At 40.4% G+C, this 19,098-nt stretch overlaps 1 protein-coding gene across 13 annotated transcripts in view; it reads right to left on the reverse strand.

Moving 5' to 3' along the window:
* Positions 1-9,575: 9,575 nt before the first annotated feature.
* The window catches only part of HERC4 (HECT and RLD domain containing E3 ubiquitin protein ligase 4), a 31,293-nt gene continuing 21,770 nt past the window's right edge, over positions 9,576-19,098 (reverse strand). For 9 of the 13 annotated variants that reach the window (XM_025151683.3, XM_015278712.4, XM_015278711.4 and 6 more), the window contains 10 exons: positions 18,547-18,570; positions 17,969-18,067; positions 17,100-17,267; positions 16,831-16,974; positions 15,918-16,084; positions 15,038-15,104; positions 14,715-14,797; positions 12,359-12,542; positions 11,842-11,944; positions 9,576-11,018 (listed from right to left, as the gene is read on the reverse strand). In XM_025151683.3, the coding sequence (XP_025007451.1) occupies positions 10,810-11,018; positions 11,842-11,944; positions 12,359-12,542; positions 14,715-14,797; positions 15,038-15,104; positions 15,918-16,084; positions 16,831-16,974; positions 17,100-17,267; positions 17,969-18,067; positions 18,547-18,570 (1,248 nt within the window). In that variant the 3' untranslated portion in view covers positions 9,576-10,809. The remainder of the gene's footprint in view (positions 11,019-11,841; positions 11,945-12,358; positions 12,543-14,714; positions 14,798-15,037; positions 15,105-15,917; positions 16,085-16,830; positions 16,975-17,099; positions 17,268-17,968; positions 18,068-18,546; positions 18,571-19,098) is intronic. The other 4 variants (XM_040703186.2, XM_015278714.4, XM_040703187.2 and 1 more) reach the window with 1 other exon arrangement.

Here is a 19,098-nt window from a genome sequence, read left to right on the forward strand (position 1 = left end):
AGGGTTGAAGATTCGTGATCGTTGAGGTCCCTTCCAACCCGGGCCATTCTGTGATTCTGTTAACTGCTTCCAGAAATCAAACAGTTGCAGAACAAGAGGTTGTGCAGTTTAGTTTTAAAGGTAAGCTGCACGTTTTAGTTTTCTTCCATCTTCAGGTTTCAGCTTTAAGCAAGCTGCTCAGTAACTTCACCCAGCCCTCAACCACTGCAGCCTCATAGGTAACGAACTGGAACAATGCAAACACAGAATTGAGTGTGTCTGGGATGTATGAATTCCCTTAGATTAATGGAAAGGACACTCCTTTTAAAATCTATTCTTCTTAAAAGTGCAGAATTCTTGTATAGGTTGGGCCTCATTTTTTTCCCCTCTCCTACAGCGCAGGAAACAGCTATGGTGTCAAACAGGCTTTATTCAGAGATGCTGCTGCATCAAAACACAGGGTATTGAGCCCCTAGGTTATTTCATCCTCTGCTATGCACAGAAAACAAATGGCCAAAGAAGAAACAGCTGCTGCAATTGGAAGAAAAATGTGTGAGCTCACAGAGAGGGGAATGCTTTCTATTTGCAGTTAAAACAGATTTAACGCTAATTTAGCCTCAAAAACATGCAGTAAAACCTATGCTTCCTACTCTTTGCTATCTGGAGCAGAATGTGATCCAATCACACTTGTTCTGCAGATGGAGTGACCTGGCAGAGTTAGGTCACATACAACACCAAGGCCCCTTCTTTGCAAGGGAGACAGGGCAGCCCACAAAGCACAACTGCCCTGAACAGCTCATCAGTGGATGAAGTTGTTAATACACCTACAATGGAGGTGTAAGGGAGAAAACACATTATTAGATTAATAACACTCAATAATTGTGGATCTGTAAACTATCCCATGCAGTGCTCAGGTTTTTGTACACTTCAATAAACACAACTTCAGTGGAATTTGAGTACGCTGTAAAAGGGGAGGGAAGGAAAGTGGAAGTGGTCAGGTGAAGAGCTGCTGTATCTTTTCCCTGAAGACTAAGGGGCAAGATCAGTGCTGACAGGCACAGCCAACAGCTAATTCTTTCTAGAAGCACTGTCATGCTAACTTGTTACTCTTCTTTGGCTTTTCACACTTGAGAAAAATCCTGCAAAATGTCTTTTTCACAGTTTTCTTACCCTCTACTCTCACAGTATGTTTTGCAGACCCTGTGTTGAAGCCCTTGGTTCACAAGCTGTGAATTCAGAGCAGCATTACCTGGAAGAATGATCTGTTTTTAATTGCTGTTTTCTCAGATATTTGCAGAACTCTGCTAGAGAAAGTCAGCACGTGCACCATGACTTGTGCTTCTGATCCAAGAGCTACACATTTAACACACAGACTAGAGGGGGAGAAAAAAACAGATCAGATGAAATCATAGATGTTTCCAAATGTTGTTTTTAAGGCATATACCACAAGGGGAATTCTTCTACAATTTTATAGGGCAAAAATAATTCCACAGAGAAGGATGCTGGGGGGGAGGAGGAAGATGAGTAAATAATTTCTGCAGCTTAATGTGCAGAGACCATTTTAGGCTTTTTAAGCCCACAAAAGCTGCTAATCTATAGAACTCATTAACAGGTATCAATTTATGTTCATATTCCACTGCTGTTCCGGCTCCTTTACATCTCTGGTTTTATACTGTGCTCAAAATTCTGAGTAGCTTATTAAGTTTTCTTAACAGAGGGGTAGTGAAGAGACTTTGCTGAGCCACTAGATCGAAGCCACAAACACAAAGGCATATACACACAAAACAAACTGACAACCCATAGTGACTTTTACTTACAGCCCAGGGCTGGGAGAAGCCATGGAGCTACAGAGGCTGGACACTGGCATTTCCACAGCAGTGCATATGGAGCAGGAGAAAAGAAACAGTGACAGGTGGCATGTGCAGAGAAAGTGTGGGATGGGTACAGATATGGGTTTCGGGATGGGGTATGGGCAGCAAAGAAGGGGAGTGCTGGGAAGAAGGGAGGAGGTACACTAATCAGCATGAGCCTTAGGGAAACATAAACTACCAGGAGAGCAACAACAGAACAAATTATAGTTTCTACTAACATGCACATTTCAGCATGGTTTGCTGTACTGCTCAGTAATGCTCAGCTGCAGTGACAGCTCAATATCTCGTGGCTGCATACGTCCCTTCTACCTTAGACACGGTGTGTTGTAAGAGTTGTCAGTGTTTGCAGTCCGTTCCAGATGATGCACCAAAAAAATCAAGGATTAAAAATACAAGCCCTATTCCTTTTACCTTTTAGAAAGCACATATAACAAGGACAATTTATCACCTTAAGTTGTATCTACTGTGCCTTTCTTTGTGAAGATGCAAAAGAAATCCTGAGCATCTACATAATTGAAATTCTCTTCTTGTGAAGTGATACACAGTGGCAGGCTGTGGGTTTATAGTGAAAGTTACCAAGATGGCACCGAAAATGAAACTAAGAAGTAACTGAGGATTCAAATGTATGTAGGTGATCTTGCAATTGCTTTAAAACCATAGCCAAATAAGAGACATTATCATTCCAATTAGAACTCAATTTTAGCTGTGACATAACTGTGTTACTCAACTGCCACAATTCTTGTTAAAAGTGAGGGAATAGTTGCCTTTACTCAAACAAACTGAATCCCAATTTTATCTTCAAAATATTAGCAAAAAACCAGAGCCGAGGTTTTCTAAGGCTGTGCCAGAGAACAGCCCTTCAAATGTTCAGTAGACAACGTGCAACAGACAAAGGGATGAGAACATTCTTATCTAACGGCAGATGCAAATATCGTAAGATTGAAACTGGCTCTTTAATGTATTTTTTTTTCCAGACCTCAGTTATGAGTGACAGTAGAAGAAAAAAAACCGCTCGCAGCACAAGCGAAAGAAGTTCTAGTGGAAATGCTGAGTCACGGCTTGAGATTTTCCCCCAGTGACTGAGCGCGGGGGATGATGGAACTGTGAGAGAATCACCAAAGAGCCTATCAGACTCTGACAGGCCTTACCGCTGTGAGACCTTGGGAGACCGCAGTTTAAGACAAGAGTGAGGGGTGTCTGTTTGTGTGTAGGGTAAACAGGAGGTTCTTCTGTATGCGCTGTTAATCTTGTCACACTAGAGAGAGCTTTCATTCTTTATCACTCTTGTTTGGAAGAAGCAAGGGCCAATTAAATGATTAGAGGACCTGTTAGAGGAACAGGAACTTCTTGTTTGTAAGTGAATGGTAGATAAGATGTATGTTGACACAATAAAGGGAAACTATTCTGATGCTACATTGAGCACATTGAGAGAAACGTGGAGCAATCTGTACAGGGGTGAGTTCAGATCAATGCCACAACCTGAGAATTCATCGATATCCTCAACCACTCTGACTGCCTTTCTCTGGAGGAAGGTTAAGCGACTGCGTTATAATATGACCTCGGAACAACAGAATGTCCTAGTTACTTTTCCAATTATTCTTAACAAATGGGGCCCACTGCCATTTTGCAGCAAATGCTTGTATGGGCTACCAAGAGTGAGCCCTCGATCATCAATCAATTTACGATCCTGAAGTATGGGACCAGATCGGGGTGAGGCTATGGGACACTGCTGTCTAAGGGCGATAAGACAGCATTCGAGTTGCTCCAGACTCGGAGAAACATTTTTGAAGTCCTAAAGAGCCACTTAAGATCGCAACCTGATACCCCCAGGCTGCCTGAGGGCAAAGGAGCGGCTGGTCGCTCTAGGGATCTGCCACAGTGCCATCAGCTCCCCCGCTACCACCATCGGATGAGGTTTTTACGGCCGCCCCTCCCAAGGATCCCGGCCTCCATTTTGATCCCGGCCCCACAGACCCTGAAGAAGAGACGGATTTGTCCCCTCCTGATCCACGTGACGCATGTGCAATCCTTCGGAGGGAGGCTTGGAAAACCGGCAATACAGACATGTTGGAAGTCTTCCCCACTATCATAGCCCCGGATCAAGAGCCACATAGGGAGGCTTTATTGTATAGTGTCCTGTGGGACTTGCAACGCACAGTCACAGCCATGCCCCCAGGTGAAGTACTGGCAGGCACTCATATTGCTCAGTTGCTTTATTCTCAGGCACAGCCGGGGACGCCCACATAGAAGTTTGAAGTTTCAGAGATTTCAGCACTATTGACTTTAAAGACTGTTTTTTCCCCATCTCTCTGGACCCTCATGATGCACCCAGGTTTGCTCTTCCTGTCCCCTCTGTAAAGCATCAGCACAAGCAGATGGGATATAGCCTGTGATATATATCCCAGGAAGTATCACAGTTTTTACAATCATGAGAAGTTAAACATCTGCAGGAGAAGCCATAGTTGAGCATATGTATAGCACCATTAAAATTGTGCTACTTAAGCAAAAAGAGGGAATGGAGATGGCACCTCCAGCAGGAAGGCTTGCTGAAGCCCCCCTAGGCATCTGTGCCGCCAGCTGGAGCTCAGGAAGGCCAGGCCCAGAGGTGCCCGTCCCAGCTCCAGCAGAGGCTGTGCAGCTGCCTCGGGTCCCTGTGGCCACCTTGCAGGGGGAAGAGGTCCCAGTGCCAGCCGACGTCTCTTCTCACACAACAAACTCCTGGTGTCTGGAGCAGGAGGAAGATGACACACAGGGCAGAGCACTTGAGTTCCCTGATGCTTGAGACAGTGGCTGTGCGAATGGTAAGAGAGAAAGCCCCGGCGTGGCCTTGGGGAAGAAAGGGGTACCTCAGGGGCACAGCAGAGGATATGGGCCTCCTTCTGTTTGTGGGGGCGAAGGAGGGGTTCTGAGTGCCCAAACCTTCACAAGCCTCAACATGTGTCCCTGCTTTGCCGCATCCTCTAGGATGAGCAGACAGCAGCACCGAGGCGTCCTCTCATAACCCAGGAAGTCCTGAGGTCCAGAGACAATCAGGCAGCTTTTGACTTTTTGGGGATGAAAAGCCTCAGTATTTCTCAGTGTCCTGGGTGGGGAGAGCAGGTGGGGTGGGGATTTTGGCAGCCCTGCGGAGAGGTATGACAGATTCAGTTGCTCCCTGTCTGGCACAGGGCCACAGGCCGTTTGCTTTCTTCATCCTGGTCGTGCTGAAGAGGGACATCCTCCACTGGGTCCTGCCTGCAGAGCTGGCAACTGCCCTTGGCAGCCGTCCACCAAAATCTGCTCTTTTCTGACCCCGGGACGCACTGTAGCCCTTCATTGTGGCACCGTTGGGTCTGCACAGGCATTAGGTGTACCTGCCTTGTCATCAGTAATGTCAGTAAAATCAATCCCAATTCCACAATGTCTCATTTGTGCATGAGAGGCATTAGACCCCGTTGACAAATGTCTGTTGAACTATGGGAAGGAGATAGTGGAATTCCGGAGCCTACAAATAGGTATCAGAGAATCAGCAAGGCTGGAAAAGACCTACTGGAGCTCCCACCATGAAGAGGGAAAGAGGTTAGCAGAGTCCAAGTTATTTTATTTGGATTTCACTTCTAATGCTTCTTGCTCTGGATTCAGCTACAAAGGTTCTGGAAGTGCTATTTAGTAAAACTATAACATTTAGCAAATTGTAAAACGTCCTCCTCTGAAAATGCAATGAGGCCAATAGATAAGCTGAAGTACCTCTATACCAATGCGTGCAGCATAGGAAATAAACAGGAGAAGCTGGAAACCGTGGTGCAATTGGGAAAGTAGGACCTGATTGCTATCACAGAAACATGGTGGGATGAATTGCATGATTGGGTAAGGGCTACAGGCTTTTCAGAAGGGATAGACAGGGCAGGAGGGGTGACAGAGTTGCCCCCTATATTAGGAAGTGGATAGATCGTGAAGAGCTGTGTCTGAGGAACCGCCGTGATCAGGTCAAGAACTTGTGGCTGCAGGAGGTATCATGCTTGCGGGCTCTTACCCTGATAGGAGAATTTCAACCACCTGGATACCCAGGTGATTCCTGGAGTCTGTTGAGGACAACTTCCTAGTCCAGGTAATAGATGGACCAACCTGAGGTGAAGCCTTACTAGACCTGGTGCTTACTAGTGAAGAAGAGAGATTAAGATTGGAGGCAGTGTGGGCTATAGTGACCATGCCTTGGTGGAGTTTGTGATCTTAAAGAATGTGGGCCTGGCTAAAAGCAGAGCTAGGACCCTGTGCTTCAGGAGAGCAAACTTCAGCTGCTCAAGGAACTGCTGAGTGGGATCCCCTGGGAAACTGTCCTTAAGGGCATGGGTACAGAACAGAGCTGGCAGCTCTTAAAGGACACCCTTCTGAGAGCGCAGCGGCTCTCCATCCCCCAGCAGAAGTCAAGCAGGGGAGGCAGGTGACCATTGTGGCTGTGCAAAGACCTGCAGCTTAAACTGAGGGAAAAGAGAGATACGTACAGAAAGTGGAAGCAGGGTTGTAAATCCTGGGAGGAATACAGTGCTGCTGTCCGTATGTGTAGAGATAGGATTAGGAAAGACAAGGTGCAGATGGAGCTGAACTTGGCAAGGTATGTGAAAGATAACAAGAAGGGGTTCTACAGGTGTATAGGCAGGAGGAGATGGGCCAAGGAGAGTGTTCCCCCTCTGATAAAAGGCCACGGGGAGCTGGCTTCCCCAGACATAGAAAAAGCTGAGGTACTCTATGAATGCTTTGCCTCAGTCTTCATGGGTGGCCAGGCTTCCCCTGTCTGCCAGGACCACAAGCCTCTAGGTGAGGGTGTGGGGAGTGGTTTCTGTCCCCCTGTAACAGTGGAACAAGTCCGAGTGCTCCTCATAAAACTGAACATATACAAGTCCATGGGGCTGGATGACATCCATCCCAAAGTTCTGAAAGAGATGGCTGATGTGGTTGCTGAGCCGCTCACCATCATATTTGAAAAATCATGGCTGTCTGGTGAAGTCCCCAGTGACTGGAAAAAGGGAAACATTACTCCCATTTTTAAGAAAGGGAGAAAGGAAGACCCAGGGAGCTATAGGCCAGTGAGCTTCACCTCTGTGCCTGGGAAGATCATGGAGCAGATCCTCCCAGAAGCTATATTAAGGCACATACGGGATAAAGAGGTGATTCAAAACAGCCAGCATGGCTTCACTAAGGGAGATCATGCCTGCCCAGTCTGGTGGCCTTCTATGATGGAGTAACGGCTTCAGTGGACAGTCAGGGGAAAACAAGTGATTTATACTCATACACTCTGTTCTAAAGTCTATTAAAATCACCATTTGATTTTTGGTTTCCATTAATTTCTAGTTAGCTCCTAAGAACTCAACAAAAGATGCCCTACGACATTTTAAGTTAAGCAGTGGAGACTTTCCCTTGTCAGGAGACAAATATTTTGTTCTTCCACCAACAAATGAGCAATTACAGCTCTACAGCACAGCAGTTGTACAAGGAAAAAGTCAGAGCCATTCATGTGGTGCTCAACATACACTACTTCAGCACGATGAAAGCCATGTTATTAAAGGAAAGCTTTCACGCTATATTCATCCTAACTACAGAAGATCATATGCCTTTTAATAATGAGCTTTGTTTTACAGCTATTTGTATCCAATGGTACCACACCGCATTCATTCCTGGATAAACCAAGTTCATTGCATTGCTCTGCGTTGCAATAAACTGGAAATCCTTCATAACAGTGTAAACCCTCGAGGGGAATTCTGCACCTTGATGTTCTACATTAGAAACAATCTTAATAGTAGCAACACCTACCAAGTGCTTAAGCAGGGCTTGGTTTTAATAGTTCTACCCTGGCTTACAGCAACAGCCCTTCAATTTTCCCCTGGAAAACAATGGGCAAGCTTCTGTGATGCAGGCAAATAAAACAGTCCCTGTAGGTCTGTCACACAGCTGCAATCTGCAGTTCTGTACCAGTGACAGGTGCAGTAAATCCACTGCTATAACAAAAACAAACCTTCCTTCAGTAAATATAATGGAGATGGATACAGCTAACCATTGTCCAACAGTAATTCTGAATGCTTATCAGAATGCTAATCCTGTTCTCAAAACTGCTTTAGAGATTTTTAATTATTTGACCCAAAATACTACTTTCTCCCAGTTGTTCACACAATCCTTTTGAAAGCCTACAGGTTTTCCTTGATTAATTGGAAATGTGACAAGAAGGAAAGCATCTTTCTTCCATAGCACCATGGAAATCTTACCTAAGCAGGAAGTTGATTTTTTTTTCTTCCTTACATGACACACAGCATCGAACACTGTACACAAAATGCCACTTAATCCAAGTAGGAGAGAAAACACTTCAGCCCCCCACTTTCTCTAACTGGAGGAAACAAGTAAGCGTTTAGCTTTGGCTTACTCCTTCACACAGCTGTTAGGACCATTAGCAGACCTAAGGAAAGTATTAACACCTGTGTGACAGAAGCAACATAATGACGAGTCACTATTCTAATACTGCATAAAAGTCTTTTACCTTGTGTAATGTTTGGTAACAGAGCACCTGCTTCACTGCACTGAACAAGCTAACACCTGCACCATAATCAGGAGTGTTTAGCAGCTATTACCCTGCTCTGTAGGATCCAACTCCATTTCTGGCAGAAGTGGATAGAATCAAGGCTGAAAGTGCAAAAACGTTTCAGGTTAGTGCAGTCTCAAGGAACGCAACTCTCACCCTGCTCTGTCAGGGGGCTTCCTTCCATGTGAAATTTAACCAATCATTCAACCCCGCAAGGCTTACCAATTCCACTAAAGTTCCAAGAGAGCACATCTGTCTATCTGATGCTGGAGAGATATGCAGTAATTGTCACACCAATTTTAGTAAACATTAACTACAATTTCAAGATGAAGGACATCTGAAGTTCTCTAGCACATCCTAAATTGAGCAAATGGTCAATAATGTTCAGTATCTGGACTGAATTCTGTCTCCAACTATCTCACCTACAGAATAAGGCTGTTGCTTATCTCTCGGATTAATAAGATGAAGAATTCAATATGGCAGAATGACCTATAAGGAAATAAAAAACAAATAGTGCTGGGTTTACATGATATGCAATCAGACCTGCACAACTGAACAGAAAAATAATGCATATATCAACTGGGTGCACCGAGTGAAGGAAGGGTCCCATGGATGGCAGGGGAAGAAACAGCATTTACTCATGTAATGATACACAAGGGAAAAAGAGACAGCTTGATGTTTGTCACTTCCCAACTTCCAAGTACTTGCCTTCACAAGTTCGGTGTTCTATAATCTCAGAAGTGTTAATATTACCTGGTAAAATGAAGGCATAATGTACTTTTTTTCCCTCCTTTCTCCCACGCATAATAAGATTAAGCTGCTGCAGCATTTGTCAGATTCTTGTACTTCACATCAGGGAGAACTTGCCAGCCAGGTAACACATGTTGGAAAAGATGAGAAATAAAGGCTGCACGTAAAGGGATTATTAGAGGTTAACTGCATCAGAATGCTGTAAAAACAGTTATGGAAAGAACGCTCTTAACTGCACCAACTGCTTTGTATATCTACATCGAACAACAAGTTCACCAATTTATTCTAAAGAATCAATTTCTCTACTTTTCAAGTGAGGCCTCTGTGTCCCAGCTGCATTCTTGGTTTACTGCACACAGAAGTTACCCTTTGATTGAATGCATCATTGATGCATGATGCGAGCATCCATACACATCAGTCAACAAAGGTTTTCATTCAAGACTTTTATTATAGCTTGAATTTTTTTTGTCACTGCATTTAAAAATCTAAAAAAAATAAATATTTGTTTCACAGCTGCAAGTCACATCATATGCATTAACACCACAAAATCTGGAATTTAACCAGAGAAGGAAAGTCAACTCCAAAAGTGTCCAGCTAAGCACAATTGTCTCATGGCATTTATACTAAAAATAAAATCTTAAGAAAAGGGAAAAAGGGTGTTAAAGAGTTATTTCAAATGCATTTATCTGGAAAAAAGTGAAAATTCTATTAGAAACCATAAACTACACTTTCAGCATTTAAAAATAAACGTTTAACCTCTTGACAGCAACAACTGTCGGGAGCATCTTTTTCTTTTAAGCTGTATTCTTGACACATGGCTCAGAGGTTCCCAGTGATAAATTAACCTCTTTTATAATTGCGTCCACTTACAGAATCAGTCCTTAAAAATAAAGCAATGTATTAAGTCAGCTTGTCCATCCATGTCTTAAAAATGCCATTGTATGCAGGTTTTTGATGCGTTTTTGTTGGTTTTTGTTTGTTTTTTAATCAGCATTAAGTGACTGCTTCATAGAACTTGTTGGATTGTACACTGTGAAGATGAATGTCTTTCAAACAATAATTCTCATCGTTAAGGTTCTTAAAACAAACCAGAAAAATATATCTTCAGAAATCAGAGTAGTCACTTTTTTTTTTTTGTTAAAAGCCATAAAATAAGCTCATATTCAATTACAAGCAATAGAAACCATACTGCTATTGGAACATAATTATTTTATCACAAAAATTTATTATTTACAAAATGAAAAGTTACCAAGTGAATTTATCAGGGAAAGACTTAAATATTCTTACTAAGTGATTTGAAAAACTTAAGCAAGTCTCTCATGCACTCACACGCCAAATTGTTTGCATAAGATGAAATGTTAATTCATGTTAGTGAAACTTGACTCCCACTCACAATACTCTCATTTTATTGCAAGATGGCAAAATCAACATGGTTTTGTACAAGATTTATTAAGACAGTTCCTTATTTTTGTCCCCCTGCCCTCCCCCCCCCCCCCTTTTTTTTTTTTGGCTCCAATGAATATCCATACCACTTAACATTTTGCAAATAATCAATTATATTATCATCTCCATCATTTAATCCACTGAATTTACCACCACAAAAAAAAGACACAAGAAGTTAGTTTAATGATCCCACTTTACACAGATCTCTCATTCCTGAAGTTATACTAAACTGAAACCTTCGTAGTGATCTATAGCCTGGATCAGCTTAGATTTTAGGGTTTCTTTATCTGTGTATTTTGGAAGATCAAGAAGATTAAAGCAAGTGTGGGCTACCGGAAGATAACCTTCTCCACCTCCTGTTGGCTGGATGACTAGTTTAAGACACTTCATTCCAAGGATTGGAATACGATCACTGCCTGTCAGAAACACTGCCAAGAAAAAAAAACAAAGTCCTGAAAGCAGTTTAAGATAAAACACCGTGTATTCCACATAGGCTGTTCTAGTTCTTATTTACATTTCTCAATTATTCCAGCTGTACTTAGCTTTTCATGCTGAAATTGTTCAGATAAACTTGAAAACAAGAAATGACTTAGCCTGATCTCCAGCCTGCGTAAGTGAAACCTCCACCACAACCTAACATGTTGTACACAAAGGAAAACATTTCATTTTCGCATATGAAACCAGTGCCCTTGATAGTCAAGATCAGAATTGGTTACTTAAAATCCACTAGCTGTACCCTTTAATGTACTTCTGAGCATCCTGAATTAGCTTGTTCAGTAAGAAAGTTGTTCTCAACATCAGCTCATTCACAAGACGCTTTCCTAACTTGTCTTAGCCTGTACATTTTCCCTCACGTCAGTATCTTTAGGTACCGACTATCAGTTATAACTTTGCTATTCCACCTATTTACAATGAAAAAAAAAACTACAGAACGTGAACCTGATGTCAAATCACAGGGAAAAAAACTGTAATCAGCAGACAGATGCCACCAGTAGCTCACACTGTTGAGCAATTCTTTTATTTGAAATGCTGCTTCAGTCTACAGTGATCTTATAAACCACCACCACCCAAAACCTTTCAGGACAACTCCATCAGAGTCATAGACAAGCTTATAATCAATTGCTTCTACTCTGACTTTTTTTTTCCTTTCCATATGAAGTTAATCACACCATTACCATTCTTACTGCAAGAACCTGAAATCACTGATCCTGTTCAGTTAGAAGCTTCTGCAAAGTACTGTTGAATACTTACACAAAAACTGTTTTTTCTTCTCCAAAGGCAACTGATGAAAAACCTCCCAGAATATTTTAATTGTAGGATGGTCTGCCCAGTATTCTCCTTTGTATTCCGTATTCTAAAATGAGCAAGAAATTAAGTTACTTCTCAGTAGGGTAATCCCACAGTATCTACTTATCTACTTGTATCAGCTCTATGCCTTTTGTTCACTCTTCCCTTTCTAACTTAATTTTCAACTGCCTTTCAGTTCTGTGCAATTTTTCTTCGTCTTTGTTCCCCCCAACTCCGATTTCCTTCCGAAATCAGTTGAGAAAACTTCAAACAGGAAAATAAATAATATTTTAAATGTCTTTATTCACTGACAACTTAAAACAAGAAGATTCTCAGTTATGCAGTCAGTCCAATAAAGGCTGGCACTCACATGCTAATAGAGAAAACAGGGCTTAAAATGATACTTTGAGATTATTTTTGCATCCTGAAATTAGAAAATATATGAAACAAAGAGCCAACTATGTTGTTTGTTTGTTTTTACCTTCTCCAGTTCTTTCCAATCATAATTTGTGTTCCCAATTACCATTGACTGCAACTCACTGGGCTGGAAGAGCTGAAGAACTTTACCTCCACATACTTTGTGGAAGCCTGCATGGAATGCACTGAATAAGGAAGCTACTGATTTATTGAAGATGTAATCCACATACGCATCTACGAAATCTTGCCTGTACAAAGAAAAAATAATTATGTTGAGAGGAGAGGAAAACAAAAGCATGTGTCACCCTTCTATCCATAAACAAGTAGCCATTTCAGTACAGAAAACTTCACGGGAAGTTGAGCAAAAATGATCCTAAGCTATTATGTTCTGTGCTCCAAGTTACAGCCATAGTGAAGATGGCCTGAATGAAAACAGCATAAAAATGTACTTTTTTTTTTTGCAAGACAAACCCTGTAATGTACAAGATAAAACCAAGAATGTTTTGTGTTACTGATTTCAGGCATCACTGTACGCATCACGGTGAACTGAACTGAATGGCAACACACTCAAAGGCTTGGAGCTGTACACAGTGTCCTGAAGCCAACTAGTGCCAAAACTGGTGTATTTTGGCTTCGCTCTGATTTTATTATAAAGCATTACCATATGTGCACTGAAGATGAAAATCAGTTTCAAGTAGACATTTGAGTCCTACACATTTAAAAACAAAAAAGAATCAGGGAAAAGGAGTTAGGATACTGAGAAACAGATTGTCTTATCCATGCTTCAGTACAAGGAGTTCTCTCCTCTTACTGCAAACACCATCTTCAGCGGAAGCTAGTGTTAAAATCTCCCCATACAGTATTTATTAAAATTTCATTTATTTATTAAATGATCCTAGTTAATGCCGTTAGTTTCTGCATTGGCACAGTGACTCCAGTTATTTGAATAACATCACCAACAATTTAAAGAAACATCGAAGCACATTTTGATGATACAGTATTATTAAGCTGTAGAACATATCTTCCCTATTTTAGGCACACTGTGGAATATTAACAGTTGACAGAAAGGTTTCTCAGAGAAAACTGACAGTAGTAAACTAATTAACATCATTATACTCTGCGCTAACATTTTTCCAACTGAATTTAAAAAGTTATGGAATATTTGGGCCCTGAGAAAAAGGACTTCTTCAGAGAACTGGCAATGACAGCACAGCATACATTCCATGGACACTCTCAACCTTTTCTCATATTTCAACTCCAACCACACTGTCACTTTGTGACAGAACAAACCACTTCTGGAGAACTTATAAAATGTCATGTTTAAGATAAAGCACCTCAACTATCAACCAAGGATTAAAGAGAAAAAAAGCTGACCAATGTAAGAAGTGACTGCTAGGATCATTAGTTGCTTACTGTGCTTGTTTGTTTTTCCCCTCAGTGAAGCTGCTCAGTCTTACCACTATGCTTGGAGCTCTGAACCAATGCTTTTCTCTCCCAATAATGAGGAGTGAGGAGAATAAAGGCGCTGTCGCTGCACAGAGTTTGTGATAGCCTCAATCTCCTCTCATTGCTTTTTCCTCTACAAGGGACTTAGCTACTCACAGAAAACATTGCCCAAAACACAGGACAGAGATAAGCAAGAACCTACCCAAAGGTGTTTTTCTCCCTTCCTATCACATACAGCCTAGGTATGTTCTGTTCTCACACAGTATACCCCTTTCCGTTTGATTCTCCCTTCACGCAAGGAGAAGTGAAAGCTCACAGAAGACAAAAAGATTGAAGCACCAATGGAAATACATGAAGGGAATGACTAACAAGGAATAGGAAAGTGATAATATTCTACAAAAATAGACAAGAGTACCAGAAATATTCTACCTATCCTCCAAGAGCAGAAGGGGAAAAAGGGTGGGAGAGGCTGCTTTTATAAAACAGAATTAACAGAATCCATGAAAGAAGGAAAAAAACACACCCCACATACTCATTAGACAATGACACTAAATAACAGGTTAATGTATATGTTCTACAAAGTGAAGACTTCTCTGAAATGGTATTTCACATACCAAGAGTCATCACATAGCAGCATCTAAGTTGATGTTTTCACTGTGACTCAGTAGCTTTCTGCAGAACCATTTCTGACCTTCTGAAATCAAGATCATGTATTCAAATGGGCACTAAAGAGTTTCAAAATACTTCTGAGGCTAAAGTGAAAAAAAGACACTGCATACTGAGCAACCTTAGATGTCAAGTCCCTAACTACAACAGCTATTTACATAATACACATGAGAACAACTTGGAAAAACAACAGTAGCTTTGCCTCCCATCACTAGTGTAGCAACTTGGCAAAGGATCTCCATTGCAGCCCAGTTATGTTCCCAAAACAGACAGTAACACTGAACTACTCTGTGATCCATAACACTCACCTATTATGTTTGACTACAGGAATGTCAGCACCATTAGGAACAAGTTCTTTAATTTCTGTTGTACCAAAATTTTCCACAGTGATCTATTTAAAACAAAAATAGTATTAATTTTATTTACTTCATAGAGGACTTCCTCCCACCTCTTTGCTAACAGTATAGTGAATGGCAGACAGATCTTAACATCTTAAGCACAGAACACTACAACTCATGACAATCAGCAACCAATGCCTCTTCTCAAGCAATCCATCAGATGAAGCTGTAATATACAGTACAAGCTTTACTAGTAAAACAAAACAAAGCTTCCAGCATCACAAATAACTTACAGTAAAATTAAGACAAAATGCCTCTTCTATGTCATCCTCTGGATAGTCCAGTAATTGCTGCATTCCCCTGAAAAACAAATTACAAAGTACTTGTACCAGTGAGAGGAGAACAAAAAAGTTCTACTATTATACTCCAGTTAATAGCTTGCTGACTTGCAATGCAGTGCTGGGAAATTGCATGCAAGTCACATTGCCTTCAAAAGCATAGAATATAAAGCTTTAAAGAAACAATGGCTTGGTTTTTCTATTACTTGTACTGTTGTTTCCTTTTGATTCTCTCCAGGAGTTAAAGAGAAGATTCATACCCCAGTGTCTAGCTTCAGCTCAGGGAAGGATTCCCAAGACAGAGATGCTAAGTCCTTATTAACCATTGATGGTGTTTCCCATTATTGTGTTCAATTGCTCCTTGACCTATGAAAACCTTTTGCTTTCACAGCACTGAGACGATCTAACACCAGCTCCACCACACCACCTGAAAATCCTACCTGCTGGTTCCATTCAAATCCCTACTCAAAAGCAGTGATTTAGCATGCACTTGCTTCTGAAATAAGCAAAAACATTTCCTCCTTGGACTCAGCAAAATATACAGAACTAAAATTATGTTCACACTTATTTTATAAAATTAGTAGTAGAATCTCAAAGCTTTCAAGTTCCAAAGATTCTTTTAGGACAATAAAAGCACAGAATATATGAAAATCAAAACCAACCAATTAAGAGAAGCATCCGTTTAACAACAGCACACATCTGAAATGGCATGCTAGCTACGAGTTACTCTAAGATGTTTATCCTGTGTGAATAGCATGCATTTTCTTTAAACCTTCAAAGGAAAGTGCTGAATACAAAACTAATTCCTAATCTCACTCATTTTTTTCTTGCTTACCTGCCAACATCTGGCATCAACTCTTTTAAATCATCCAGGGATGGCTTCTTATTCAACAGCTTTTTATACAAAGCCAAAGGGAAGTGAAGGTCTACAATAGTAAAATTATATATTGCTAGCCCACAGACAACACCAATCAAATGAAACAAGTCACTGTCTTCAAAGGTCTAAGAACAGAAAACAGACAAAATATTTTAAAACAAGTTATTTTAATCATTTATAGTCCAGAAAAAAGGTATGCATATTAAAAAAAAACAGCTGAGATACAACATGTTTTGTATTCCAAGTGATGCATGCTGCTGAAACTACCGTATAAAGATTCCATTCTTGTCGGTGACTTATCATTACAGTACTCAGTCCTTAAATGTATTTTAATTTAAATTAATTGGGAAGGGGGGGCAAGGAGCTCACTGTTGACTTCTTTGGACTAAACAATTAAGGCTTAGAACACAACTGTGGAAACATTAATATCCAGATATCAGTGACATAAGTGAGTGCTAACTAGAGTTACTTAGCGGGTTCCTCTGAAAGAGGACTAAAAAGTCAATGATCAAAACTTCCAAGCAGTACAACCACTTAACTACCAAAAAGCGGGCCCATAAATGCGAACGAACACAGACAAAGGTTTGACATGCCACATCAATTTTCTCCTCTGATTCTGCTTTTGGAGTCATTTGGCACATCTTCCTACCAAAGTCACCTCAACTGGGGACAAATGGTAAGGAGTAAGGCAAGGAACAAGGTTGGGGAAAAAAAAAAAAAAAAAAAAAAGCAATGGCAAAAATGACAGTTTTTCAAGATTACCTCCTTCAGCTTCTCCTCACAAAATAAAACTACCACAAACTCCTATGTTCAAATATAATTAACAAAATATTTTAACAAAGAAAATTCACAACTGTCGATCGCACCTTACCTTATCAGAGAACCAGATCAGCCTGGACTCTTCATAATACCTGAACATTCCGTATTTGGGATCTAGCAGCTCCCTCATTATGAGCAAAAAAAATTCTTTGCGAACACCCCCAACATCAACAGCTTCTTCCCCTACAAAAATGACCTGAAACATACACTTCAATTACTGCAGAATTCAAAACGAAACATGAAACAATATTTGTCCAAAATATATTCTTAATTACTAGCATGTCAGTGAAAGACACTCATATCAGTGTGTACTGGCAGTACCTTCAGAGGCTTCTTGTAGTCTACATTCTTTGTTTTCCTTAGGACTTCCACAGCATCTCCTACAATATTGTCTCTCCTCACCATTAGTATCAGGCACGGGTTAACAGATTCAAATACTGGCAGAAAAAGAGAAGACAAATTCTGCCTGTGAGCCTGATCAACAGCCATCTGGGAGGGGAAAAAAAAAGTAAAATATAATTGTCAGTTCAAACATCCATCACTCTCATCTTAAAGAGGTCAGAAGACATCAATGTGAATACCTATTATGAGAGCTAGCAAATTCACCCAAGTTTTCTTCTTATTCCTTTAACCTCAGACAATATTTTGCTTGACCTATTAGTCTCATCAACACTAACACACTTAGGGAAGACACAGAATACAGCTTCTGACACTTCAGGTAAAATACGCTGGATAAGCAAAGGAAGCAAGCAAGAAAAAATATATGTAACACCTCCCTCCTCCCTGTAAAACAAAAAATGCATTTCATCTAACAGGCAAATGAAGCCGAAGGTGTTTAATATAAATCTGGCATGAAAGAGCTATTAAAAAGTGATTTTAATTTTTGTTTGGTTTTGTTTGTACCTTATTACTATACGCTAACACATGAAAGAATACAGCCAGTTAACGAAAGGGGAAAAAGTTCAATGAATGTTTATATAAATATTAATATTATTTCAGTGAGATTCCTACCAGCTTCTGTCATATAAATACCTAGAGGGAAAAAAACAGATCCCTTACTTTCATAGAGAAGAGGACTGAGTTGGCAGAGTGGGGAACAAATATGAACCAAAAAAAAAAAAGGCACACCAACCCTCCAAAGCCTCCAACTAAACCCAAAATAAGTTAGAGCTTTAAAAACTGACTCATACCTGCATCTGCATAACTGCATCTGTTTGCAGAAGAGTTGTCTTTGCCTGGGCATCAAAAACAAATGGGTACGTGCAAATGGTAACAGGCATGTCTGTTAGCTAGAATGAGAAGAACCATGTCATCACTCCGTTCATTGAAGAAAACCCACCATAGTTAAAGAAACAGTTACATTTACACTCGTTTAATATATTTATTTTACTGAAAAAAGAAATACATCTTTACTCATTGTCAACAGAGGACCTGAAATATCTCAGAAAAAGTTAAGTAGATGTTCAATAGTTCAGTCAGCCAAGAAAAAAAACCCACCCCCAGATAACACATTTTAATTTCACTCCTTTTAAGTTCACTCCTTTTGTTACAGCTAGTAGATATCACCGAACAAGTCTTTGTTTTCAAACTCTGCTCTGAATTTGCAACAGAAAGAATTACATATTTCTGCTCCATAAAAACCTTTTCAGTTTACAGTCGTAACAAGTAAAAGCTTTACTCCTAATGGAACACACCATACAATCCTTGGCACTCCTGTTTCTGATTTCCTTACATTTTGGTAAAGAAACCAGATTGCAACCCATCTTACCTCAGTTAATCCATGGTTGACATCCTATGACAGCATTTGCACAAAGGCAGCAATAATTAAGATGAAAAAGCAGCATTAGTGTCTGCATTAATTATTCATCTCTGATGTAGAATTATTTAGCTATAGCTTCCCCCCAAAAAAGAATGTTTACTGAAAAACTGATAAGCATTGTAAACATTTTAATTAATCTACCAAATACAGCTATGCCTTTCAACACCCTATACATGTTTTTAAAAGGGAGCATTAGAACACCTCTTAAATGACTATTCCCACACATTAATAAATGATATCTGCTTTCACATATGTTTTCATTCTAAAGCAATTATAGCATGTCACATTAAATTCAAAACATTTAAAATGAGTAAAAATTTAAAGATAACAAAAAAATTGGTCATTAAATTTCAAGAATTACTTAGACCTACAATACTGCATATGAGAAAAACAACTGACTTTTGCAAGACAGGCCAATACACATTGCTAGGACTGTGTGGAGACATTCAGAACAAGTTAGGTAATTCTGCTAAGGAACTAAGTGGTGCACCTGGTGGATAA

The sequence above is a fragment of the Gallus gallus genome, chromosome 6, assembly GCF_016699485.2.
Source record: "Gallus gallus isolate bGalGal1 chromosome 6, bGalGal1.mat.broiler.GRCg7b, whole genome shotgun sequence".
In the NCBI taxonomy this organism is placed as follows: Eukaryota; Metazoa; Chordata; class Aves; order Galliformes; family Phasianidae; genus Gallus; species Gallus gallus.